Genomic DNA, 26,815 nt, shown 5'->3' with positions numbered 1-26,815 from the left:
TGCTGGGCATCCTTTCCTGGTTCTCCTTGCAGGTGGCTCACTCATCGTGGTACATGAAAGCTATTTTAGGAGAGGGCCAAAGATTTGCACTTCTTCAGCAGAGCCCCCTCGTAAGCCAGGCAGATCTGGAGGGGATTTTGTTTGTTGAAATGCTCGACCATTCCTTTGGAAGGGACACTCTTGGAGCAATGTGAATGAGATTGCTGCTGTACACTGTGTGGTGTATAACACTTGTCCGTGTTCCTGCCCTGCCTATTTGTCTTCTGTTTGCTACAATATGATAGGTAAGAGGTGGAAATGCAGTCATACAGTTTTCATAATAGAACAAGGGGCTTAAGGTGAGTTTAAGTTACTGCAAAAATAGAATTTCAGTTGGTTTTATGTTGCAAAGAATGAATGTAGAAGTAAATTTGTATTGTCGCTTACTTAGGACCTTTTTGCACTCAAGGTTTTACAAACATCAATATTGAAAAGAAAAAGAAAATTAACGTTAAGTCTTGAGACCAGAACATGTGATAATGGAATGTAATAATAGGAAATGCCAGTTATGTTTTTGATTTCAAAATTTATGATGTGTGTAAAGTTGTTTAGTTACTGCATTTATGAAGCAGAGGGGATAATGTGATTATATATAATTAATCACAAAGCCCAGATAGCACATCTGGGATATTGGTTATAAATAGTTTATTCTTTAATGACCCATATCCCAAAAAGTACTCACTGGAGACAATTGTAAATAACTCTTGTGTAATGGATATTAAGGAAATTTAGTGATATGGTTTTACAAAGTGCATGAAAAAAATACACAGCTTGAGATAATAAATTTTTAATGGCAATATTTCCATTTGGTTAAATTGCTGTCTATAAGGGGATGGAGGCTTTTTGTTGTTAGTTGGCCAGTTCTAAGTATTTATCTTTAGTCTTTTATTTTGGGAAATGTGCCCAGGGAATAATGAATGGGATATTTATGGTATTAAGCAGAGACTAATGTTCTAGAGAGGTGAGAGAAAAAATGCCAGATTTGTTAGGTGTGCTGGTTGCCACCTTTGAAGCCTTTGAATTACATTTCCATTTAGTAGTTAGTGAGATAGATGTTAAAGAAATAGATGCCAGTTTCCCACTGAAACTCTTGCCAGCAATGTGTTAAAGTGAATCATGTGGTGTTTATACAGTGGTTCAGCTCTCAAGCTCTTTTATTCCTGTTCTTGCTAATTGGGATAGGGCATTTTGTGTTCATTGCCTTCCAGTTAATGCCTAACAGCTCACTCCTCACCTACAGCCTTACTAACCCCGTATTTAATTGAAATTTGTCCAGCAGATTCTTCATTCTAATGATTTCTCCTTTTACTTTGGAAGCAATTAGCATGTTATAGGTGTCCCCATAACCAACAACAGAAGCAATCCTTAATGTACTGTAGCTGTGTGTTTATACCAGGGCTTCAGTTAATTAGTTTTCTTTCATTGAAATATTCTAATGTATGATTCTTATCCATGACAGATTTTCAGGGAACTAAATTTAAAAATGAGTTCTTTAAGCAATATAGGGCTTTGTCTGACTATTTATTTTGCTGGAATTAATAAAGAAATCTTACCTGAGGTGGCCTGGGGCATTTTCTTCTGTTGTGCAATAGCAAGGGTTTTTTTGGGTTGTTTGGTTGGTTGGTTGGTTGGTTTTTGTTTGTTTTGTTTTGTTTGTTTGTTTTTGTTGTTGTTATTGTTCTTAATTAAAAAATACATAATTCAAGAGAACCATATATTAAGATTCTTTCCCTCCTTCCCACCTTCCTTCTTAAATGTCCATTAAGGCTCTGACTCCTTTGGCCATACAGTGTTCCTTGCTATGCTTGGTGAAAGAAAATAATTATAAAAAAGCAAAATCATTACAATGATTAATTGTACCAGGTTTTATTATTAAAAAGGAGTAAATTAAGAAAAGAAGCCTCATGAACTGCATACAGTAATCTTAGACTGGAAACATTTAAGAAGTGTATACTGTACTTTCTATGGCCTTATACAAAGCACTTCATTATTTCATAAATACTTCACTCTGCGTTTTACTTTTGTGAATTTATTTTTAGCAATAGCATGCCTAACCTTCAGATGAGTTAGCAAAAATTTAGGTTTATGTATGAATAAAGAAGGAGGAGTGTATGAGGAAAAAGAAAACTGTAGCTTTTGTTGGATGATTTTAGCAGATCAGTTCTCGGAAGATGTGAATTATCATGTGGGTTTGTTTGGGTTTTTTTAGCTGTTAAGATTCTTTAGTGTTGGGATTCTTAACTCCATTTCTTCAGAAGACTCTCTTACTGGGTTTTGTGGAGTGCCAGTGTGATGTGACCACAGAGGATGCAGGACACTGGGGGAGGGACAGAGGTGGAGGCAGTGTCCCAGCTTTCTGTGCAGCTCCGTGTGTACAGAGGGCAGGCTGTGTGCATTCATCAGGTAGCCCCAGAGGGGATTTGGCTGGGAAAGATGAGCCATCTGTGCAGGCTAGTATGGAGACAGCAAGGAAGGAATAGAATGGTTGTTCTTCACCTTTTCCAGGCCTGTGCTTGGTGGTTTGAAGCTTGCTGAGCAAAGGCTTGTCTTATTTTCGTGGCCTGTCATGGGCTTCAGTGGAGTACTCTGTGGAGTGTGGTCTGAAAATCTCTAGGTACCTTGAGGAGTAGTGATTATGGTGAAGAAAAAGCCCAAAAACTAGAGGTTTTGGATTCATTTAGGGTGATGAAGTAATTTACATTATTTGTAGGCACTTGTTTTTAATGCCAGAATTCTATTTTTCTTCAATTGTTAGAAAGGAAGAAAACAGAAAAAGGAGTATTTTAGGAAAAGCAGACAATGGTGGGAAGACTGGCTATTCTCACTCTTCTATTGGCTCCTGCTTAGCAATCCTCCAAGTGGATCAAGAATGAGACAAGTTTGCTTTGCAGCAATGTTGATGCTCAGCTTTTTCCAAGAAAGCTAGATTGGGAAACTGGAAATCTGCCTGTTCTACAAGCAGACTTCAGTTTTCAAATCTATGTAGCTAGAAGATGAAAACTCATCTTTTGAGTTTAACTGAATGTCTACAAATTTCTGTGACATGTTATATACTAAAGAAAGGAAGTGGTTCCTAGTTCTCTCTAAGACTGAAGCATATCCTAAATTTTTTTATAAAACAGCCATTTGCATTCTTGCATTCAGGTATTATATTTACTAACTCATCAGCTGCACCAATTACCTTACGTGCACTATAAACATTGTCTGCAATGTAGGTGTACTGGGTCAGATGGGATTGCTTACACATGCACAAAGGCAGCATCGTTCTCAAACAAGATCAATATCAATTTTCTTAGTAGCCAACTTAGCAAGTGGCATGCCTCTGACCAAATGCAAAATCAGACAATGAAAGAGTGATGCTTTCTTGTACGAGTCAGGAAGGCATTTAAAATGTAAAATTGGCCAAAAATCTCCAGGAGACCATTGTGCATCTTACTCTGCTTTCTAGGCTGCAGTCATTAAACACTTGGCGGCTTCAGAAGCAAAAAGACCTATTGCTGGGAGACTGGAAAGATACATTCACTGACCCATAATATATGCTTGTAGCCAGGAAAGACAAGTTCACATTTTTTAAGTATTTACAAATCCTGCTGCTTGGAGCTCACAGGAATCCAGGTCTTAATTCAAGAATCTTCTAAGTGTCTGGGTCAGTCGTGGGTATGTGCAAGAACCAGCACATACAAGAAGCTGGAGTGTAAATATTCTGTGGAAGGTAGGCAAGAAAGCTCTTCCTTATGGAAAAGCAAAATGTTGCTGAAGTCTCAGTCTCTCAATTGTCGTATCCTTTTCATGTTAAAAAGAGTCTGATGAATGGATGACTTTCTGCAGACTTGTTTCGGCTCTTTTTGAGATAATCGGAAACACTGCACTTAGATTTTTGAAGTGTTTATAATGATGTTTCTTACCAAAGAAATGAAGCTACTGTGGATAAAAGGACATTTTCTTGTGGCTTATTAACTGAGAAGTGAGGCAGGAAATAGCAGGAAAAATTATTGCTGTTCAAAATGAGAGAGATTACCAAAGGAGCTGTCCTGAGGCCAGTCTTCTTGGTCACTGATTGGTCAAATGATTGGTCAAGAAAAGCCTTTACTGATAATACTTTTTTACTGATTGAAGAGACTAACACTAAGAGGGGCTCTGTCACTGTCATGTAGCCAAACAGCAAAATAGCTCATTGATTGCTGTTGTTCCCAATCAATGGTTATCTTGAGGTGTTAGGGGGACTGAATCTAGAAGAGGAGGGAAACCTGTGGATAAAGAGCTGGAATATGAAGGGATCATCTGCTTCAGCAGCAGGATTAAAGAACTGTCTCTGGGTCATTGTAGAAAAATTGCATATGACTCCTAAGTACATTGCTAATATGAGCTTCACAACCTCCCGTGTTTAAGCCTTTCCCAGAATTGTAACTCTGCTTAGGAGTTCCACTCCTCACTTGTGAGAGGTTGTTTGCATCCTAGTATATCTGTAACGTACATGGATAGATACTAGTTGCCACCTTCTCTAAAATGATCTTGTGCATATATGAAGACCCCCCCAACAGAATTTCAGGTAGAAAAGTATAAGGTTTATTATCTTCAGAAACATTAATTTGAGCTACTGGTCCTGTCCTTAAGTCTTAGATTTCCCTTAGAATATTTTTAGGTTACAGGTCATAAGATCTTTATGATCTCTTTTTTCTACTTACTTCCTTTTTAATGTTCAGGCTTTCTGCATAAGGTTCAGATTATTATGGAAATGCCCTATAACATGTCAGCTAAAGAAGAGACTCTAATTGCTTCTAATTATTATGAGGTAATTAAACTTATCCATCAAAATCCATTCCTGAAGGCAGTTTCTGCAGAGAGACCTGGGATGAGGACTGCACTGTAGAAGAAGCTTCTCATCCTTGGTGTTGACCAAGGAATAGCTCAGGTTTGGAGGCCTGGAAGGCTCCATCCTTCCTGCAGTACGAGCAGGGGACCTGGAGCCAAACTCGCTGTAGTTCATGCCTTTACAGCATGCGGAGACTCCGTTTCTTCAACCTGGAGTCATTGCAGTGTGCAGGTGGGCATCTTGCCCTGGAAGGTGCTTCACAAGGGGCATTTATTTCTCATTCTGTCATCAGCCCTCCTGTGCTTCTGCTTCACACGAGCTGCATTGTCTCTGGCTGCTTTTCTTTCCCCCTTCCTGGAAGAAATCCCCAGTCCCGGGCTGCTGGCTGAGCCCACACAGCCGAGGCAAGGTGGCTGATGCTATTCCTAGGGCTTCTCAAGGGCTGGAGAATCAATCCTTCTCACTGAAGAGGAGAGTGTTTCCATGTGTTTCAGTTGTGCCCATTTGTGAGTTTATTTGGAATATGATCCAGAGCTATGCAAATCCATCTAGGCTTTCATGTTCATTCACTTCACAGGGAAACCTTCACTTCTCTGTTTTTGGGCCTGCAGACACCATAGCAAGGCAGGTTTTTGACCAGAAATTGTGTCAGCCTGGTCATGTTGCCTTCTCTGTAAGTTGAACATACAGTATCTTTAGTAACTCTGACCAGCTCAATATTGCACTTGTTTTGTTTTAGACCACTCTGGAGAGCTGGGGATGAGAGATTTGCTCCTGAGTTCATAGGAAACATCAATTAAGCCCCAGAATTTGGTGATCTATAGGTCCTGCTAGTCTAGCCTCAGCTGCCAAAGCAGTTAAGGTACATACTGGTTTCAGTATATTTTGTTCATCTGTTGCTTACTGCGGTTGGATTTCTGCCCTTCATGGCTGTTTTCTGAAGACTACTGATATGAATACAGCCATTCTAGACAGAAGATCCGGAAATGCTTTTTAAAATAAGCTCATCTCTGACCCATGTGCTGATAAATGGATCATTCAGTCACTGTGGAGAGTTGCAATAAAAAATTATTATAAAGGTAGCAGCAGGAGGCAACAGGACAAGGAGAAAAGCACACAAGGCAGGAGGATGACTGCTGTGCCTTCTCACTGCTGTATTCTGCAGCAGTGAAATCCAGCAGCTGCAATGAGGCCTGGTGATGCTATTTGCTTTTCTGAGATTTTTTTCTCAATTTGCTGTTATAACAAGCCCACTGGACACTTGCTAGTGGACACTTTGAGGCTTAAGCTGGGGCAGGCAGTTGCCAGTCCAGGTCAGCCCTTGGACAAGGGTGCACACTTGTGGCTGGCAGTGCTCTGTCAGGGCAGGAGATGCACAATGATGATGCAGGAGACCAGCTTCAGAGACACCTGAAGAAGCTTCATGCTGGAGGGACCTGCACTTCTGCCTGAGGGGGAGGTTCAAGGTGGCCAATGGTGGGCTAAAAGTGCTAATTCCAGGCTTGGTGGCTCTGTGCAGGGCAGGCACTGCAGGTACAGAGCAGGTCCTGGCCCTGCAGGGCAGTGCGGGGTCTGACTCACAGACTGCTGCAGGGATTGCACACAGTGCTTTGGCCTCTGAGGGCAGGCAGGAGAGTCTGCCACAGCTCAGCCCTCCTCTCCAAGGCACTGCATTTGTCCTGGGCATCCTTTCACAGTCTCAGATCAGGACTTCAATCCTGCCTTCACCTGAAGGATGGCCCAGTTACATCTAATGCCTTCTCAGAGGGGTTTGCTCTGGCTTGTCCTTCTGGTGAAAGCCAAAAACTCCAGTTTTTTTCATTCCTCAGCTTCAGACCTGTGATGCTTTGGCACTTAAGAGATGTGCATATATACCATCTGGACATGCTGCATTCTTGTTCTCCTAATCACATCCCGGACTTCACTGTCTGGAAGGCTTTTCTACCCAGTGGCTTACTGTCAGGTCAGGTGTTTATGCTCAGGGCAAGGTGTTGACTGAGGAAATGTAGGGCATTTCATCAGGTTAACATGGCTAGCTCTGAATTGCTTCATGTGGGGAAATCTAGTTTGCACAATTCCCACTCAGAAGAGACATGGTTCATGAAGTGCTGTTTGAAGTCCCAGCCCTTGCATGTGTTCAGCCTGTCCTCAGGAAGGATGAGCCAACAGAAGCAATGACTTAGTTGCATTTAGTAAATCACAGTTTTACTAATGGTGCTATCCATTCTGGTGCATAAATTCCTCCACAATCCATACTGAGTGCTAAAAAACCTGCTTCCCTTGTGTTTAAAAACACACATTAGTTGCAGTTTTTAAAAAGGCATTTGGAGCCTTTTGAATACTTACAGACTGCATCAAACATGCAACAAAATGAAGCGTGGAGGTCACAGAAGATGCCACTTTCTGGGACTATGGAAAATGAAAGAACTGCTTACATATTCTTCTCTGGCCTTGCTCAGACAGGAGGCCTGGGGGGGATGACATCCTCAAGGATGACAAAATTATTTGTCTGAAGATGGAATAAACTTGAATCTGGGAGTTTTGAGGTCAAATATCTATGTGTGCCCTTCAGTGTAGTTATTTGAGTTGTACCTGTGCTCCTGTCTTGTGCCTTTTCTCTCCTCTTTCCAAAGAAATAGATATAAAATTCAGGGGTGTAATCTCTGTTAGCAAGTCTTTAATGTCTGGTTGTCAAGCAGAATGTTGGGGACAAGCCTACAAGCTGGACTGGGGCCTGGTTATTAATGTACAAATTCATGTCCCACACACAGCCCTAAGTACCTGTTAGCATATGCACCTATGGCTGATCACTGATGCATTCAAAGATCAATTTTTCCTTTGGTCTGCTTCTGCTGGATCTCTGTTCCTTGACTGATGCCTAACAGCATCCCTCTAGATGGCTTTGTCCAGGGAGTGCAGAGCAGACTTTGCTGTCTTGGACAGATGGGCTAGCAGTGCCGTGAGATGCAGCCTCGGTTGCTTTGATGATCGTGTCTCTCCCTTCTGATCACTTTGGCCAAATACTACCCACAGGAGAACTGCCATAAAGGTTCAATCAAGAGAAGGAAAAGGATAGCATTGACTGAGGCTGAGTTTAAAATCTTTTATTATTTAGCTTTGCCAAACAGATAATGGAATCTGAAGTTGATTTGCTAAAATGTTTTGAAGTGGATGCCACCCCTGCCTGAGACAAAGAGGACCTCAGTGGCAGCAGGGACCTTAGGCTATGGCAGCAGTTCAAAAGAACACTTTTAATTTTGTATGCAACAATGTAAACTTCAAAAATAGTAAACTATAACCTTTTTTCCCCCCCTTTTTACATAGCATGTGATCTATCACAGATAGAAATTTAATGGCGAACCAAAATCGCATAAGTAAACATCCTGGTGCTTACAAGTTTCATAAAAAGTGTTACATTTGATGTAAATATCTTACATTTTTAACTCTTAACACTCACAATTATGGAGTAAAAGCAACTGGTGATTCACCCCCTTAGTCCATGCTCTCAGACTGTACATCAGCAACCACGCTCTTGCCAGCCCCTTGGATCATTTTCCGTCGGATTGTCCCACACGTGACCGAGATTTCCCCTTCCTCACATTGGCATTAATCAAGCGCAGCTCCACACAGGGGTAAAACCTGTGAAGTGAGAAGAGAACCAGGTCTCCTGCGCTCGAACTTGCAGTGCCCTGGGCCCCACGCTCCCACAGAAGCCACGGCGTGCATGGGAGGCACGTCCTGGCGTCGGTGGGAATTCGGGGTCCTTTGGGGCCACAAACCTGAGCCCTGCCTTTGCAAGTGCCTCGCAGCAGGACCTGGTTCTGCGTGGATAGCGACAAGAGTTCTGTAGAAGGCACTGGTTTTCTCTTGCATGATTTAAACGTGGACTACAGTCATTTGCAGAATAAGGAGATTTGGGCTCTAGACTGCTTTCTCTCTATGCTTTAGTGCAAGCATTTTTTGCGCTTGAATTTTCCCTGTTTGCAGCGCAACATGCGCTCATCTACATAGAGTGATTTCTAAATCTTCCTTCCACTCTTCCCCCCATCTTCCCCTCCCCAAAAAGATTCCCTTTTTTTTGCTCCTTGAAAACTTTCAAAGTACAGCTCTGGTCAAAAATAAACATGTGATGTAGCATAGCATTTGTTTCTTTTAAATCACAGTGTGCAATGCATCATTCAGTACCTAATGTTCAAAATGTCTGCCCTGCATTTCATGAAAGTCATTCTTTAAAATAACCTATGCAAATATATTTTGACTATATATTACATTCATTTAAAAAGAGAAGAGAGGTTCTTGGTTTGCAATTTTTTTCAGTGTACTACTTAAGTGAAAGATCAGATGTGAAAAAAGTACAAGCAAACTGGACATGCCAAGACTTGATGCTTTAGATGGTGATCATATCAAAACTGTACAGGTATGTACACCATGTTGGACAGGTGTGCTTCTTCCCAAGAAAAGACCTTTGCATCATCATATATAACGTTAACCACAAAGTTTTGGTAAAAAGAGCATTTAATGAGCAAAGGATGACATGGAAGGGCGAGTTCTCCGGCTTTTATTAGGCAGTCCTGAAGCAATGTCTCCATTCCCTTCAGGAATTTCTTCCTTCTTCCGGACTTTGAGACGTGTGAGGAGCTTTATTACCCAGACATCCCATTCCTCTGGCAAGAGCAACAGGAGGAAGCCCAGGCCAATAATGATGATGGCAATTACTCGGACGCTGTTGAAGACAATTTCACTCGTGTAGTGATCAACAACTGTGTGGGACATTGAACGAGTGTTATTACATGGGAAAGGGCATTAGGACAGTATCCCCTTCCCTCCCCCTCACCTCCCCAGCTCTGAGGACTGGCTGTGCCAGGAGAACATGGCCATGGAGGCAATGATGGCAAGGGCACCATTTCCTGTTGGTTGAGCGCACAGTAGAGTATGCCCACCAACAGCACAGGAACTCCTGCTGAGGTGCAGGGACTCAGAGAAAGGGGCATTTCCATTTCCCTTCCCTGCACAGGACCTCCTGATTGCAAATTTTTCTTGTCCCCCTGAGTGCCCTGTGAAGTAAGAAACCCTTCCCAGGCTGAGCCATCCATGCACTCTGGAGGGATCACACCTTTTGGTAGCCAAATCTGCCAGAGCAGTGCCCAGCTCTGTGTGCACTTAGTGAGCATGAAGCTGGCAGCTGCCACCTGCACGGTGGCACCAGCTGAGCGTGCTGGGATTTGGGAGCTGCTTTAGGTTGGGATTGTGTCTGCACTCCCCTGCCCAGCCCTCTCAGACTCTGCAGTCTCTTGGCTTTCACTGAATTTCAGAAAAACTGTCAGAGAAATGAACCAGACCTTGTCCAAAATTGAAATTGTCTGGAGTTCTTGATAAACACCCGCAGTGTTATTTACCGAGGCAAGCAGAGTTACTATTACATATCTGCTCTAAAATGTAAGCAATTATATTTGTTTGAATTTAGTGTTAAGCCTGCCTTGAAGACATCATTAAGAACTGATTTCTGCTTTATACATGGGTTTTTATTCCAGCCCAGAGAAGAATGTCTTCAAATATACTTTGTTTTTCAGAAGCAGGCTTCTTTAGACAGTAATTTAAAAAACAATTTTGGAGATTTTGAATATTCATGTAATATTGTACAATATATATTTAATGCATGAAGAATAAATTTTTAATCAGTGTTATCTCTGTAAGTCTTTGAGAGAAGGTGCAAAACATGTTTAATAAATCTATTTTCTTTTAGCCTTGCATATTAGAAAGGCCGCAGATTTAATGTATTAAGATGTGAAAGACAAAAAATCTTACCTGCATTCACTGGGACACTCAGTACAATTCCAAGAGAAATCAAGGTGGGGTAGGTAATAGCAATCCCAAAATTTAGTAGAATATTGAATGCTGATGAAGGAAAGAAAAATGTCTTTTAGTACAGTGAAATTAGGCAGAAAGAATGTCACTTTAAACTCTTATGCTTTATTACTTTATTTGTTGTTCAAATAAAGGGTATATCAGCTTCTGTTGTTTTCCCTGAAGATACCAGAGGACAAAGCTCTGTCTGCTGCATGTTCACCTGCCTGAGACATCGCTGTTTCTGGGGAGCTCTGTATCCCTCTGGAGTCCAGTGGCAGGATCAGGGTGGCTTTTGGGTACAGCCTGTCTCTCAGCATCATATCCAGTAATTCCCACTCTTTATACTGATCCAGTGATCCCCCTGGCCCTGCTGAAAGACTTAACACTCTTCATCTGGGAGAGTTCCACTGAACAGGAACTTCTGTCTGAGTCCTTTTTTGTAGAAAAGCTGCCTCCAGTTGCAGGTGGAAGATGCTATAAATCTAACCCTCTTCCAGGCAGGAACTTACTAAATATAATTTCATACAATGAAATTATACTATCATTACTATGGAAAGATTATAATATCACTCCATTGTAATACCATACACAGTTTGTGAGGTGTTTCATGACAAATTAATAATTGTTTTGGATCAAATTCACCCTTGTTTTAAGGTGATCAGCTTTAGCAGAGCCTTGCCAATACTGAGCTTGTTGGGAGCTGGAGCTTTGACTGTCTTCCAGAAGTACCCATGTATTACACATGCCAGGGATTGCTTGCCAAGTTCTGCACCACTTTCTTACAGACAGCTTCCTCTGAGTCCACTGGTAGGTAACCTGAAGGTATTTCTGGAGTTGTGATTGTTCAGGGTAAAAGGAGCTGGCACTCGAGGGGTAGTGAAGAGCTATTTAATGTGGAAATTAATGTTTTAGGAGAGGGGATTCCATCATCCAGTGTAGGGACCAACTGGTCAACACATCTAGTTTAACAACGGACAACATCATTTTTCTAGTCCCTCCCCTCTGGGCTCTTTTGGTGACACAACAGTGGTAGCAGGAGAGAGGATTGCTACTTACCAAAATTTCCATCACTGTGCAATATTAAATTTTCAAAAGTTTCCTCCTCTTTAGGAGTAGCAATTACTTATTTTTAGGAGTAGCAATTAGCTACTTCTGCAGGCAGCAGAAGCATTGGAGTCTGGCCTTGCCAGGCCTGTCCTAACCTCATTGCTGTGGGGATGCTGATGAGCCCCAGATAATGCTCTCCTAGCAGGGCTACTTCCATCACAGCCTGGGCAAGTGTTACCTGTCTCTGTCACACAGAGTACATGAGTAGGAGTTAGAACAAGCTTTACCATTTAGTTTCACAGTCCCTTCTAAAGAGAGACACTGTGTTTTGGTGTGGTAATAACAGCAGAAACGAGGTCTACATTGGCCCTAGAAATGGGCCCTCTCATAGTATCTCAAGTTAATAATTAAGTTGAGAAGGGAAAACAGCTCCAGTACAGGGGAAGCTTGCAGTTTCCACCAGTTTCTGGTACCCTCCTCCACCCCCAGCAGTGAGAGCTCCCCCATCTACTCACTCAATAAGAGAATTGAAAATCCACAGAGGTTCCCCCAAGGAATGATGTCAAAAGAGCTCCAGTACTCCACTTTGGTAAAATAAAGGATGACAGGAATACAGGTAACGAAGAGGACGTTGAAGACAGCTAACACAGACAGGAATAAGGCAGCTTCTCCAAATTTAGCACTGCCCAAAAGAAGTTTGAATAAAACCTAAAAGAGGAAAATACATGGGTTTAACTCTCTTGCACCACCCTCCCTGGAAGGCTGGTGTTCTGTTCTGGCACCTATGCCGTGATGCTTGCCAGGTACGTGGGATGGCGGCTCGTGGAACTGTGGTGAGCAGCTTGTGTGGCCCAGCCTTCACCCTCCTGGCAGCCCCTGGAACACAGGCAGGGGCAGCTGCCAACTCAATCCATGCAGAAAGGGGATTCAGCACCTTTATCTGTGCATGAGCTGAAAGGAAACGTCACTAACTATAACTTAGACCCTTCAACCCTAGCTTAGATCCTTCAGTCTTCTTTCTGCACCTCCAGATAATTTGACATTAAAGAGGCTGTGAAGCAGGGCATGGGGAGGAGACAAAGCATTCTAGATCAAGAATCTCCCTGCATGAGACATCACCGGTCCAGGCCTTTGGCTGCCTCCTGAGAAGTGCTATGGTGGTGGGCAAGCACAGTCCATGCTGACTGGCTGTCCTTCCACCTTCTCCCTGCGAACTCATCTCCAGGAGGCAGATAGCAGTGCAGCAGCTCCACAGCCCAGAGTGCAGATGCAGCCTGGGCAATGAAACTGCAGGGAGGCATTTAAAAGCTTTCATTTGTTAGTGAGAGAAGGAAAAAAAGACATGAAGGATGTGAGCAGCCCATCTGTGGCTGGGGACTGCCATATATATATATAAAAGACAGGTCTTATCTGGAGTCTGCATTGGTTTTCACCACAGAGCTCCAGAGATTCTGTTGGATACCATGGTCTGGGAAGTTTTCCTCTGCTACTGGCTGGAGACCAGGACAGCCAATGGACTGTGACTTAGTGGTTTGTGCTGCACTGGCAGCCCCCCTCACCAGTGTCAGTTCTCTCTTTTGCCTACACAGAGCAGGCAAGTGTGCAGGACTGCTGTGCTAGCAGAGCTCTGCCCACTCCCACCATCCCATCACTGGCCAGTGCAGCTGTGTTGCTGCTCTGCAGTATGGAGCAAAATGTCCTGAAAGCCACTTGCTCCTCATTTGCCACCTGAGGACGATGTGTTTCCCCAGCAGGGCCACCTCAGCTTATCCTCCTACCCCAGATATGCAGTGGCTCTGCTGCATGTGGTGAGATCTGTCTGCCTGTAGATCTGCCTGCTCCTTTGGCACACACAGCTCATGGGAACTGAGCCAGACTGAGCAAGAGCAGGGTGGCAGCAGCAGTGGCAGCAGCATGTGTTGCACAACAAGCTGCAGAGCTTCATCTGTCCTGGCATGCAGACCACACTGCAGAGTAACACCCTGCTGGCACTGCCACCACCACCCTCCTGTGCACGGGCTCTGGTGGAGCAGCCCTGAGATTCTCATTCCCAGAAAGAGTAGCAGTGCCATGGGAAAGTGAACACAGCTAGGCTCTAGTCTTTAATTTTTTCTGTTTCGGTGGGCCGTGTCTCTGGTCCTGCAAGGAAAGGCTCTATTAGAGGAATGAGCTGTATGAAACTTCATGACCTTCCTAATGTAAGATATTGTCTGATCTGAAAAACTGAGCAAAAAGCATCACAGCACTGCGCTGAGGGGCATGGGACAATGCTTCTCAGTTTAGCAAGTTTCCCTGGGCTCCTGGTGTTAGGGCTGTAGGGCTCTCCTGGCCAACTCCTGTTGGGTGACTGGTACAGTGCAATTCATTAGATCAGATGAAGCTGGCTACTCCTCCTCCTCATCTACACATCCGAGTCAGGGTGGGCAAACCACGCTCTACAAATGCTTATTCCTCACTGTGGACTGTGACTGAGCACCATGAGCAGCACAGAGGCAAGTGCCCAGAAGTGTGTCAGGCTGAGTGAAATGTCTCTGCTCAGCAGAGAAGGCTGCATCTTACACATAGTGCATCTTATCCAGCTGCTCAGGATGAGGTCTTGATTCATAGGCACGTGCTTTGCATTTTAAGGATGTGATTGCTTCCATGACAAACAATGCTTTAAGACCAACACAGGCTACATATGTTACTGAAGGAGGGCTGGCAAGTGGAGGTATCAAAGTGACTCAAAGAAGCTAAATTTCTGCAAGGTGCTTCCAGAATGAGTGCTTGAGTCCATAATCTGTGGAAAAGTGGCCTCATTCTTCATGAAGGTGGGACATCTGTAAATCTTCCCCCTGGTGGAGGAGCACTGGAAAAGACTATTCCAAGGAAATAGGCATTTTTATCCTAAGAGAGAGCAGACATCAAAGCAAGGGAACACCCGAATACAGTGCTGCAGAGCCAGTGTGTTCACGGCAGAGCTCTCAAAGAACGACACATGGCACTGAACTGCGCTGAGGTTTGCAAGTGAGAGAGGAACAGCCCAAAATGAGTGACAAGGGTGACAGGGGGAAAGAGCCAGGTGTGCTTACCTTGTAGAGAGCAGACATTGAGGCAGAGCCCACCACCAGGGCTATCCCAATAACAGAGTGGCTGTGGAACCCATCGGCGTACGTCATCATAACTATCCCTGCAATAGCAAATATAGCAGCCACGATCTGGTTGGAGACAAAGAAAGAAAGCAAGAAAGTGTTACTAGACAACCCCCACGATGGAGAAACAGGCAGCCAGATTTACATGCAAGTGCAGTATTTCTGCATCATCTGCTTATGTAGAAAATAGTAGCAAGCCTGGGCCAACACCCAGGGAGAAGATGCTGCCTGTCCTTGTGGTTTCCCTGGCTGCAGGGAAGCTGCAGGCAGAGCTGCAAAGGAGTGGCTGCTCTGGGCGTGTGCGACAGGCCAGACTGCAGGGCTCAGTGCCTCTGACTGAGCTGAAGTGGGAATTTAATCTCTGTCACTGAGCTTGCCCATCAGTGGGTCCCTGCAGCCTGTGCATGACAATAATACACAAGTAACAATTCCCTGGAGCTTGAGAAAAGGCTTCGAGTCCTCTTGAAGTTTTGGAGGAAAAAGGTTATGGAAATAAACAGGGAAATAAAATTCATACAACTACTTTCCAGTCTAGATGAGTAGAAAGAGAGAGAGAGTAGGAGGAGGTTTTTTTCCAGCCAGCTATACACACTGCAATGCCTGAGGGGTGTCTCCCAAACAGAAGAAACATTCACAAAGGCAGGGGACACACTGCCCCGATTTACCAGGGTGTGCAAGAAACCCCTGCCTTCTCTGGGACTGTCCTGCCAGATACCTTCAGCCTCCCAGGGTGTTTATTCTGGGGTGAATAGGGCTTCCTGTATTCTCATGCTTCCTGGCTCTGTAGGGCTGTGAGGGATGCCCTGCTTACACCACATGCCTTTTGGCTGCACACTCAAGGCAATGCCTCCGAGATGACTGAGATAGTAGTTTATTTTGATCCACAGATAGGTAAGTGCCATCCAGCTGTACCCTCTCACAGGACCAGATGGGGGTTTTAAGCCCCATCCATGTGTAGGCTGCAGCTGCCTACACATCTATGAGCCTCCTCTCATCTTTCCTGCTTCCCACCAGAGATACCAGGGCTGCTGTGAAGATGCAGGGGGAAAGTCTGTGTGCCAAGCTCTGCTGCTGCCTGATCAGCAAAATGTGGTGAGGTAGCCTCTTTACCAGCTGCAGGTCCCAACCCCAGCAGCACCAGCAGCCTCTTCCCTGGGCTGACCTGGGGCTGGTGCCAGGGTACACCCATACACCACATAATCATCCAGCAGATCCTTCCCTCACACTGACATCAACACCTTCAATTTCCCCTAACACAAAACTGGCCAATTTTTGCAAACAAAACTGTATCAATTTCTCCACAGGTATAATGGCAGGGTGGCATAAGGCAGAATACTGATTTATGACTTGATAAGGGTGGAGCCCAGTACCAACTGCAAAGGTTGGGTATACACAGTGCACATTTCAAGAGGTTTAGATACAGCATCTTGGCTGCCATCTGGTCTCTCCATGCACAGCTGTGGGACATCATTTCTAAAGTGAAGTTTTGTGGTGTAACTGGGCCCTATGGTCCAGAACAGGCTTCTTTTTAAGGCAAGGAGAGACACCCCCGACCCCTGCATGGCTCTACATAAGTGTGGGGCAGTTCTCTCACCAGTGTCAAATAAAAATTCAGACACTCTGTGTGGCTTCAGAAGCACAAGAAAAAAGGTCATTGCATGAGACTAGCATGGTCTCAGGCAGGTGCAGAACAAGGAAAAAGAGATTTGCCTTCACCCAACACATAATTAAGTGAAGGAAAGCTTTGCTGTTGCACCTGTGGATGTGAAAAGTTTACAAGGATAAACTCATGGAAAAAAAAAATTCCATCAACGGCTATTAGCTATAGAAACACTGCTTCCATCTCAGGAAGTCCTTGAGCCTCAAATTGTTGGAGGCTGGAAAATCTCATAAGGAAATATCATTACAGGCTTTTCCTATTTAGACAGATTTTTCTAGGTGTCTACTACAGGCAGCTGTTGCAGGCAGCTGGGGGCAGCGGAACCTTTTCTCTAATTCACTATGGCTCTTGGGAGAGCTGCAAGGTACATGGCTCAGGCTTGGCTGAAAGATGGCAACTCTGCACCTTCCTGTAACATCACCTGTGTTACAGATGAGTTGACAAAGAGTGGAAGAGGCAGCATTTCCTGTAGCATCTTCCAGCCTTCACTGGAGGGCTGAGGAGAACCACAGCCACATTCCAGGCTGTGGCACCCAGCTAGCACCTTCAGTTTTGTGGGTGGAGGAAGCCTGCCTCAACCCCCGCAGGCAGCTGTAATGCCTCTGCACTGGAAACCTGGGAGGTGCATGCATGAACTGCAGAATGAAAAGTCTCCAGCTAACATCAGGAGCTGATCAGCTTCCGAGCACCTCCCAAAAGACTGTGCCTCTACAGTTTGAGATTTGATAGGATATGTATTTCCAAGTCCCACAGGCAGATGTGCGTGTCTATATGTTATGTACAAAGGAGGCACTTGCAGGTGATGGATCTCTTGGATCCTGAGCTGTTTGATTCACTGTAGCATGGAGGGAAACACCAAAGTCAAAGATCAAAGCAAATAAATGCAGCCTGTAAACAGTTGTGCTGGGGCAGAGGTCCTTGCTTGCCTCTTCCATCAGGCATGTCACAGGTGTCAGATGAGCCTTGGCCCCACTTCACAGTGTCCTGTTGACCTGCCAGGGGTGTCCCAACACGTTCTCTGAAAGCTTTTCAGCCTTTCCATCAAGTGCGTTGTTAGTGGCGGTGACAGGCTGCTCGCACACCACAGTGCCCGCAGATGTCACAGCGCTGCAGGGTTTGCAGAGGCAGTGCTTCAGGCACTCACAGCTTCATTATCTGTGTGTCTTTGACAGCCCACAGCCCAGCCAGTTGCTCTCTGGGCACAGTGAAGGGCAAGGGGGAAAAGCTCAACTTCATTAGGGAAGATGAAGGCACTTAAAAGTACCTGAACGGCAAGAATGGGAACTTGTAATTGCTCTTACACTTACATTCCAGCTAAATTGTGATTCATGTGCTTAGAGAGCTAGTAGTTGCACTTCTGAAGGCCAAGTAGGATAATTGTACTTGCTTTAACCCCACTGAGTGGCTGCCTTTCTCACCTTGCCTCTGTCAGTAGCCATGAACAGGGACACTCAAATGTGCAGTCAGAGCTTGATGTGGCACTTTCCATCCTGGGGCACTGGTCGGAGTAGGAGCGTGGGAAGGCACTCTCCCCCTTGTAGCCTTGTCTGCCAAATAGCCTCTCAAAGGGTGCTTCTAAGAGAGTCAGAAGCTCTGACACAGTGTGCCCCCGAGGCACCACGTGCTTTGGGGCTGGGTTGTGTGGTGGCTGCAGCCCCTAGGTCACTCCCAGAGAAGTCCTAGCAGCTCTTTCCTTCTGGCTGCCAGTCCCAGGAAGAAGGCAGTGTATTGAGGTCATCCTGAGGATATCCCCCAGCAGTGACACTCTTTCTGCCTCTTGCTTTTCATATGGACTGTACAGAAAACAGAGGAAAGAGGGAAGAAAATTATTCTCTCCAAAGATTCCATGCTATGACCTCTGCAGACAAGAGTGCCCCAGCACTCCCACTATGCCACACAAATCTGGGTGGTAGAACTGCTCTGCTGCCATGTGTCCTTCCAATCTCCAAGGACAAATGCCTCCTCACTCTCATATTGCCACAAGTCAGGATGCCACAACTGCTTAAGAGCAAATAGCCCAGTCTGTCTGCAAACCCCTTCTCCCTGCACCCAGGCCCCTTGCTGGCCTGTCACCTGGGAAGGAGACAACTGTGTTCCTTCTTGGATTCAGGAGATAGCTGGGTTCCTTCTCGGGAAGGTCCCCTTCCACAATTTCACCAGTGCCAGATTCCACAGGGAGGGACAGGAACACATGGCAGGAGTATCACACAGCCATCACTGCTCTGGCCCCTGTTCTGCTTCTGTGCTTCATTGCTGCTTTCCCAAAGTAGTGCAGATAGGAAACAAAAGACAGCTGTACATGGCCAGGACCAGCACTTGGGTCTGCTTCTCTGCTCCTTCCACTCCTTCTACCCCTTTGAGAAGGGAGGCATACAGAACAGGATTCATCCCCCAGTGCATGTCCCCTGCCATGGCACAAGACAGCCTTCCCAAGAAGCTGCTGGAAAGTCCCTGACCATCCTGGCTCTTCCATCACAGCATGTACTCGTGCAAGCCCAAGAAGCATCTCTAGTCCAGCATGTAAGTGCCCACGTGGGTATCCCTACACACACAGGTTGGCTTCCTTCCCTCCACACCACAGCCATATCCCATGGTAGGAGATGGCACATTCAGACTGAGGAGCAAGCTGCAGGTGCAGACCACAGTGCTCACCCCTCCATACACCATCTCTCCTGGTGTCCCACCAGTGCTACAGCTGGCAGTGCCAAAGAGAGATGAAGACACAAAACCATCTTTTATTTTCATTTGTCAAAATGGCAAGCACATCCAGCTTTGATAACTATGAGACTTCCGTAGCTCCAGGATCATTTCAGGATACCCTTGCTTCTGCACTCGAAAATCACAGTTAATTTGTTTTTAGGGTAGGGCTACTTGGGCAGAGGAGTGGGCAGACACCTGCTGGCCATGCTGAGCTTTTGGCAGGTACATTTTGCAACCATCCCCTGAGCAGCCTCTTGGCTGCCACCACTGAAAGGCTGGCCAAGCTCTTCTGCCAAATTCTCCTGCCAGAGAGGAATACATCCTGAAAAGTTAACTCTCAGCTACTCCATACAACATCTTTTTAGCACTACCAGCCTGGGTGGGTGAGCCAAAAGCTCCTCAAGTAGTGGCTAGGGACAGGAATAACTACAGTTATTGCTGTTGATCTTGATTATTAATTAATATTAATAGGTGAAGCAAGGAAAGAGGGACCCACTGGTGCCTTTTCCTTGCCATTTCTCTTGGCTCTGGCAGGAGCCCCTTGGCCCCAGGGTGGTGAGGTACCCACCCACCACTCTGCTGCCAAAGGACGTGATGTGCTGAGGGCTGCTGGAATGGCAGCAGGGTCAGCAGGGAGCTGAGGGTTTCCTGATAAACCCTGTGCCCATGGCTCTGTTGCTGCTGCTGCAGAGGCATTCATGTGGGGTGCAGAACTAAAGGTGCAAGCAAACATTTGGGGTGCCACCAGAAGAGCAGCCTGCAGCTGCTGGCCAAATCCAAGTCCCTGTGGACACCTGTCTTCCATCAGTGACACATGCAGACACGCATTTTGGACACAGGTGGGCGAGGGCAGCCCAGCTCTCCTCTCCTGCCTGCAGCTGCTGCTACCTGAGACGGTTGCAGAAGACAGCTGTCCCACCCTGCTGTCACACGTAGGAAGGTGTTGAATTCCCAGGATTGGACCAGAAGTGCACTGTGTGTAGCCAGGGCTTACGAGAATGCCCAGCTAGAAACAACCAGGTCTGGTGGCAGCCTGGGAATTGTCCCTTGGAATGCACTGGCAAGGGCTGACACACATCTACAGCAGTAGGGAGATAGCACATATCCTTTGTGAGACACTCTGGAGCAAGTCACCTCTTTCCTGAAGGAATATGCACAAAGGCATTGGGCTGGGGGAGCCAGTGGCTCCAGAAGCTCACAGGCACCTGAGAAGGCTGCAGGGAAGGCTGCAGGGAAGGCTGCAGGGAAGGCTGCATCCCTGCTCCGCAAGGACTTCTGTGCCCACATGAGCAGCTCTCTGCATGGGGACTGCTTGACTCAGCTGACAGGAGGCAAGGGGTAAAGGAAAGACACAAATGTGAGGGGGAAGAGGGGAGACAGAGATAAGGAGTCACTTACCCTCACTCCCATGAACCTGTCCCTCAGAACGATCCATGAAAGCAAGAACACAAAAGCTTTGTTGCAGCAGAACAACACGGAGACATCCGTAGTGTTTATTTTCTTTATTGCATGTAAGTAAAGGTAGTTTGTGAGTGTCCAAAGAACACCAAAGGGTGCTGCCTTGGTAAAAAACACCTTCAAAGTCAAGCCATTGTCTCCAAAAAATCGGCAGCACTCCCTAAAACAAGGAAAGAAAGGCAGTGTTATTACATATGCCAGTCACAGTCTGCAGCAAATATATGGCTTTTTTTGCTCCTCTTCTTTTCCTTTGGGGAAAGAGAGGTACACACCTTAAAGAGGAGAAAACAAACCAAGTTTCAGCTTCTGCTGCAACAGCCAGCACCTGCACAGGGTACAAACAGGCAGGGGCTGCAAATACGGGAGGGGGCTGCAAAGAAAAATCAAAGGGAGAGGTGACTGAAATCTCACTCTTCTCATCAGTCCCTTCAAAGTGAACATCTTGAAGCGGTGTGGGGCCATCCTCCTCTTCATCCCTGTGGGCACCAGGATGCTGAGGGCCCAGGATTGGCAGCAAAGCCCCTAGCTCCCTGCTCCTGCTGAAGCCATGGGAAGCTGGTGCCCATCTGATCAGCTACTTGGGGCTTGGAAGAAGCCTTGCAGGAGCCCAGTCTGGGGTTTTTCCACCCAAGGGGTTGGACTTGGCTCAAATCTCCAGCAGCATCAGGGCAGCAGCATCAGGAGGAGGCAGCAGGCAGCTGCCTGCTCCCCCTGAGGTGAGCACATGGCATGGTAGCTCCTGAGAACACACCGGAGCAGCGAGAGCAGCAGTGGGAGGCAGGAGCTGATGTGTGCAGTCCAGGCTGCGGGTGCTGTGAATCCCTGAGCAGGAGGCAGCCTGAGTGGGTTCAGCCCTGGCACAAAGAGAGAAGCAGCAGCAGTTTGTGTCCCAACTGTAGCAACAAGACACAGGAGGTGTTGGGGGGCAGCTTGGCCCTGCTGGCAGGGCTGGCATGGGGCTGCAGGGATGGGGAGGAAACCTGCCTGCAACCTGGCAGCAGAGCTGGAAACTGCCAGCTGCATGGAAATTCAGTAGCACAAAGAAGGAATGAATCAGCCTAGGGGCTGGGGCTGTGGCCAGCAGCCTGCAAGGTGTATGTGAGGCAGCCAGCATAAGTGCCCTGACCCGCACTGCCATTGCTCACTTTCAAACCTGCAAACTCCCCGGGGCCCTGAACTTCTTCATTGGGGTGTTCTGACAAAACCTGAGCAGAATTAAATTTCCTGCTGACAATGATGGAGAAATAGTTTTTCACTGCTGTCATGAATTTCAAGCTGTTTGTTTCCTGAGACTGGGCATGTAAAGATCATTATCTGGACACAGATGAAAACATTGTTTTGCTCCACTCTCTCAGAAGACAGGGCTGTACCAGATGAATACCTAAAAACCCCCATCTATTCTTTGAGCCTCATCAGATCTCTGCATCCACAAGCTGTAGCTCCTCTGCTACAGCAGGTACAAGACTGCAAAGTAGAGAAAACACATATTTTGTGTTGATTGGGTTTTGTTGCCTGCCAGTCCCTTGTATCAAATCATAGCTATGCAGAACTTGCCCATCTCTGGATGTGATGACCCTGTACTTTGGCTGCTGTACATGGACACTTTCCTTTGAGCTGCTGGTTCTGCATTGTATCGTTCAGTGTCCCTCATCCTCTGCAAGATTGCCTGCTGGCAGCAGCCTAATTCCTGCCAAACCTGTTAACTGCCTCTCTGAATCAGCAGAAGAGCTGCCCATCTGCACTACAAACCACAGCTCAACTTCCCACCTGCTGGAGCTGTGCTGGGCTGTTCAGGGATGCTCATGACCCTGACAGATGCTGCCTGTGCTCAGCAGGATCCATTCTCCCCTTCCACAAACACTGTACCCACTTCAGGTCTGGCCTTCATTCCTTCACAGCATTGACTGTGCCAGCCACTTGCCACAGGGGACACAGGGACTGCAAAGGAAGCAGAAGCACACTGAAAAAGCCAGTCCCAAACTTCATTAGAGGGCTTAAACCTGCTTCCTAAGACACCATGTAGGGTTTCACTGCCAGGGTGTTATAGGCAGCCAGCCTCATGCTCTGAAAACAAAAGAACACAGGCATAGTTACAATTAAACGACATGAAGCAAGTATGAGAGGAAAATAAAGGCTGTACTGAAATGAAAGAAATGGAATTTATGTTGGAATTCATCCTAGGGAAAAAAAAATTCCCCCTGCCAAAAATGTGTTCCCCACATATAGAATTGGCTATCACTATTTCATATACAGTAGAAACATGTGCTTTTACTGTCTTGTGGGTCTGATTTTTGTTTAGCAAATACCACTGGATTCCTACGATATCACAGCCTGGATGCTTGAAGCATCCAGTGTAGTGCCATGCTGCCCCAAAGGACAGCCTTGCCCTGACATGGATCATGACCCTGAGGTGCAGTGCCCACTTTGGCAGTCTCTCTTTGCCCTGTACAATAATGCTTCCTTTTAGCTGATCTGGCTGCCTTCACCAAGTGTGAGTTACTTTTCATAGGCTGGCTCCAGCTTTCAAAGGAGATATCCTTATGGCAGAGATTTCCTTACCCAGCACAGAGCTGTAGGGAAGTTTCTCCCTGAGGACTCCTAGGGCTGTGGAGGATGCTGCCAGCCATGCACCCACATCCACAGTGAGCCTGTTGTTCCAAACAGAGGCACCCCTGCAGATGGGTTATAGGGCTGCTTTGGACTTTGCATCTGTAGTGAAGTATGAGGAGCATCTGGGAGAATGTGGTATATTTTGTGCACCAGAATGTATGTGCCATACAATAAACCTTTCACAAGTAACTGTCTCCCCAGGCTTGCCACTGCTTACTGGGAAGCCGTTTTTTGTTGTTGTTGTTGTTGGTTTTTTTGTTTTTGTTTTTGGTTTTTTTTTTTTTTTTTTTTTTTTTTTTTTTTTGTTGTTGTTTTTTTTTTGGTGCTATAGCACAGCTTGTGAAGCCATACCAGGAAGCGCTTGATGAAGAGAGTTTCCAGTGAGTAATGGTAGATAAATAGTTATGGGAAGCAAGGCAGGACTGTGGTATAACCTCTGCTGTAAGCTCAAAACAGTCAGGGATGACTCCAGAAAAAGCAACCTTCAGCTTAAATATCTTTACAGAACATTTGAAAACAGCTGTTCCTGCTGTCCACTAATTTCTGGGTCCAGCACAGATATAGGCACATCCACACTGTGTTAAAAGAGAAATTGTGTTCTTAGACTGACCAAACCTATTCCTGGTCACATTACCAGAAATCCTGTACCTGCTGCTCTCACCTTCCTCCTCAGCCCAGAAGCTGCTTTGGTACTCTCTTGATACAGTTTTGCTTGCTGGGAACACCCTTCTTTGCCCGTGGTACAGGGTGTGGATAACAGCCAGAAAGGCTACAGGGAATGTAGATGCAAAGCTCAGGTGTGTGCCCTGGCCCTGTGAATCCCCAGGTGCTGAGCATGGCTTCTCTTTGGCAGAGAAGATGCCCTGCAGAGCCCCTCTGCTGACATGATGTCCCCTCTAATCTCTATAATCTATGTGAGGAGTAAATTCCTGCAAGTGCTTAGCTGTGTGCAGATAAGGTGGCAGCACACAGCAAGGAGCTCTGGCATTGCAGGGTGTAATGCTGTATTTTTTAAATAAATGATCTCCCTGCTTTATTTTCCTCAATTCTGCCATCATGAGCTGGCGGTCCATTGTAATCACAGCAATTGGTTTAAAGCATAAATACAAGGCATTGCGTACGACTGGAATGGAATAGCAGAGGAAGAAGACTGTAAGGGAAATGTGCTAGCTTAATTGCCACAGCAGCAATTCAGAAAAGTTTACTTCTACCTAGAAGTGCCACATCCATGTTCAGACTACCTGAAGCTTGTTATGGTACTACAAGAGCTGGGTTAAAAGATACTACAAAAAAGCTTAAGGCACAGCAATCTTTTGTTTGTGTTTTAACTCTAAATTGTTTGCTTGTTTCTTTAGCTTTCATGTACTAGATCTTATTCATACTCTTTTTAGTGGGTATCTTCATTAACCCAGAAAATGGCAAATTAGCTCTACTCCATTAGGCAGGTCTCCAGCACAATACTTGCAAAATAACTCTGCCACTGGAATCAAGCATCCCCAGTGAAGAAAATCAGAAGTCATCAGTGCCAAAATTCTATGCTAAGTAAGAGTTAATTATATTGAAAGCAGGTATTGCAGTCAAATGAAACTTGCAAATGAAATATGACAGTAAAGCTCCGCTTTTTCCCCACTGAGTTAACAATCATATATTTAACACTATTCACCTTCCACTGCCTGTTGTGGCTTTAACCACTGCTAGGCAGTTGTGATGTTTCCCCACTTCTCTGAACCTCATGCAAATGAATTTATAGAATCTTGCCAACACTGGAATTAATGCTTTTTCCCCCTATTTTGAAAAAAAGCAAATCCCACCTATGAAGAGAAAAGATAGACGAAAAACAAGAAAAAGTACACACAGTGTGTTGCCCCAGGCCAGGGGTTTGGTCTCTTGATACTCCCTGCAGAACAAACCTATGCCAAAAAGGCTTGTAAGCCATTGAAAAATGGCTTACATCTTTGGAAAATCTGCAGTAAAGTAGAAAATTTCTGGGAGTAATACATATCCTAAGGGAATACTTTGCACAAGACAGTTATTTCTCCTTTCCAGACTGTTAACTTTTGATAGAATTTTTTCATTGTTTCAGTGCTCATACTGGAGCCTCTTCCTCCAAACCAGATTTGGATCTGCTGTTGCTCTTAGAGGGTAATATTATTTCTTTGTCGACTGTGCTTCTTACTTTGACCTTGCAAGGTCTGTAACTGCAAACTGAATTTGGCTAAATTGCTTCTGATTTTCAGCAGAGTGAGTATCACCTCCTTGGAGCACAGCAGAGCCACCACTGTGCCAGTGAATCCGTCTTCTTGATTAGAGATTGGCAGGCAAAACATGTTTTGCTAATCCCTGCACCAATTAGGCCTGCATGGATAAATAATCTGCAGATGTGCAACAGTTTTACATTTCCTGTTCAATGTACAAAAAAAAAGACATGGACTAAAATGTCATGCCATGTCTTCTGGGAGGACTTGCAAGTCAGTTGTAGTAAGCAAAAGAAAAGTAGACAGACAAGATATGTTGACAGTATTAAGAGAGAAGGAAACTAGACTCAAGTTTAATTTCTCCCAGTGAAAAAAACCCACAAGGACGTTTTTTGTAATTCATCCTGTTAGGACCACAGCATCTCTCATACATTAAGCTCACAAGTGGAGGAAAGTATGACTGCTGTACAGATAAAATGGAAGTTAACTCAATATATTATTCAAGAATGGTCTCCATGAAAGTAAGGATGTGTTTTGCAGAAAAAAGGATCATGCCTCCAGCTTTGCTTCTTTCCCCTTTGAGCCAGCACTGACCCAAAGGGTAGCCATGACAAAATCAGCCTCTCAGGTGGGTAGATTTCAAAGCAGTACAAGAAAAAAATGAGCTTATGAAACCCATTTTACAGATGTGCAAGCTGGGGCACAGAGAAGCAAAGTCCCAAGGTGCTTTAAAGTGGCAGGATGAGGGCTGCCTGTTGATTGCACCTTCACAGAGATGGGAATTTGCTTTTCCTGCATGTTTTTTTTATAGCCAGCTCCTGTTCCTTATCAAACCAATCCCTGAGCCCCTTTTTCCTGAGTCACCACAGGTTCACATGCCAGCAGAACAGTTGCACGGAGGCTCCTGTGGTGTGTCCCAGATCATAAAATGCTGTGAATAAACCTGCTGGCCTCAGCGCTTTGCAGAGAGATGCCCGGGACTCCTGCCATGGCTTTTATTGCCCCACTGCTCTGCGCCTCCCGCAACAAAACCTGTGTACCCCTGCCTCTAACTTTCCTCAGGAAAACTGTTTCCAGGTGCTGGGAGAGCACAGTTTTCTCCTCAGCTTCCACGTGGCAGAGGTCTGGGACCTGTGCTGGGTGTGCTGGTGTGCCTTGCCTGCCATGCTGCCTTGCAGTGCCCACTGAGGAACGCTGCAGCCCACGGCCACGGACCTGTCGCTCCTCAGAGATGTCTGTGCTTATCCAGTCTGTCTGTGCTGGGGCTGCCAACCGAGCTAGGGCTGCCAGCCCTGGCCCTTCAGTCTTGTCATAC

General features: G+C 45.7%; 1 protein-coding gene across 4 annotated transcripts in view; it reads right to left on the bottom strand.

Annotated features, from left to right (window-relative positions):
- Positions 1 to 7,941: 7,941 nt before the first annotated feature.
- Positions 7,942 to 26,815, bottom strand: part of SLC35F3 (solute carrier family 35 member F3) — a 162,077-nt gene continuing 143,203 nt past the window's right edge. For all 4 annotated transcript variants that reach the window (XM_077782116.1, XM_031504328.2, XM_021527109.3 and 1 more), the window contains 5 exons: positions 20,636 to 20,855; positions 14,818 to 14,943; positions 12,262 to 12,454; positions 10,658 to 10,747; positions 7,942 to 9,612 (listed from right to left, as the gene is read on the bottom strand). In XM_077782116.1, coding sequence (XP_077638242.1) covers positions 9,368 to 9,612; positions 10,658 to 10,747; positions 12,262 to 12,454; positions 14,818 to 14,943; positions 20,636 to 20,855 — 874 coding nt within the window. In that variant the 3' untranslated portion in view covers positions 7,942 to 9,367. The remainder of the gene's footprint in view (positions 9,613 to 10,657; positions 10,748 to 12,261; positions 12,455 to 14,817; positions 14,944 to 20,635; positions 20,856 to 26,815) is intronic.

Source organism: Lonchura striata, chromosome 3 (genome assembly GCF_046129695.1).
Source record: "Lonchura striata isolate bLonStr1 chromosome 3, bLonStr1.mat, whole genome shotgun sequence".
Taxonomy (NCBI): Eukaryota; Metazoa; Chordata; class Aves; order Passeriformes; family Estrildidae; genus Lonchura; species Lonchura striata.
The sequence above is the reverse complement of the archived record's forward strand: the minus strand, read 5'-3'. Positions and strand labels throughout refer to the sequence as shown.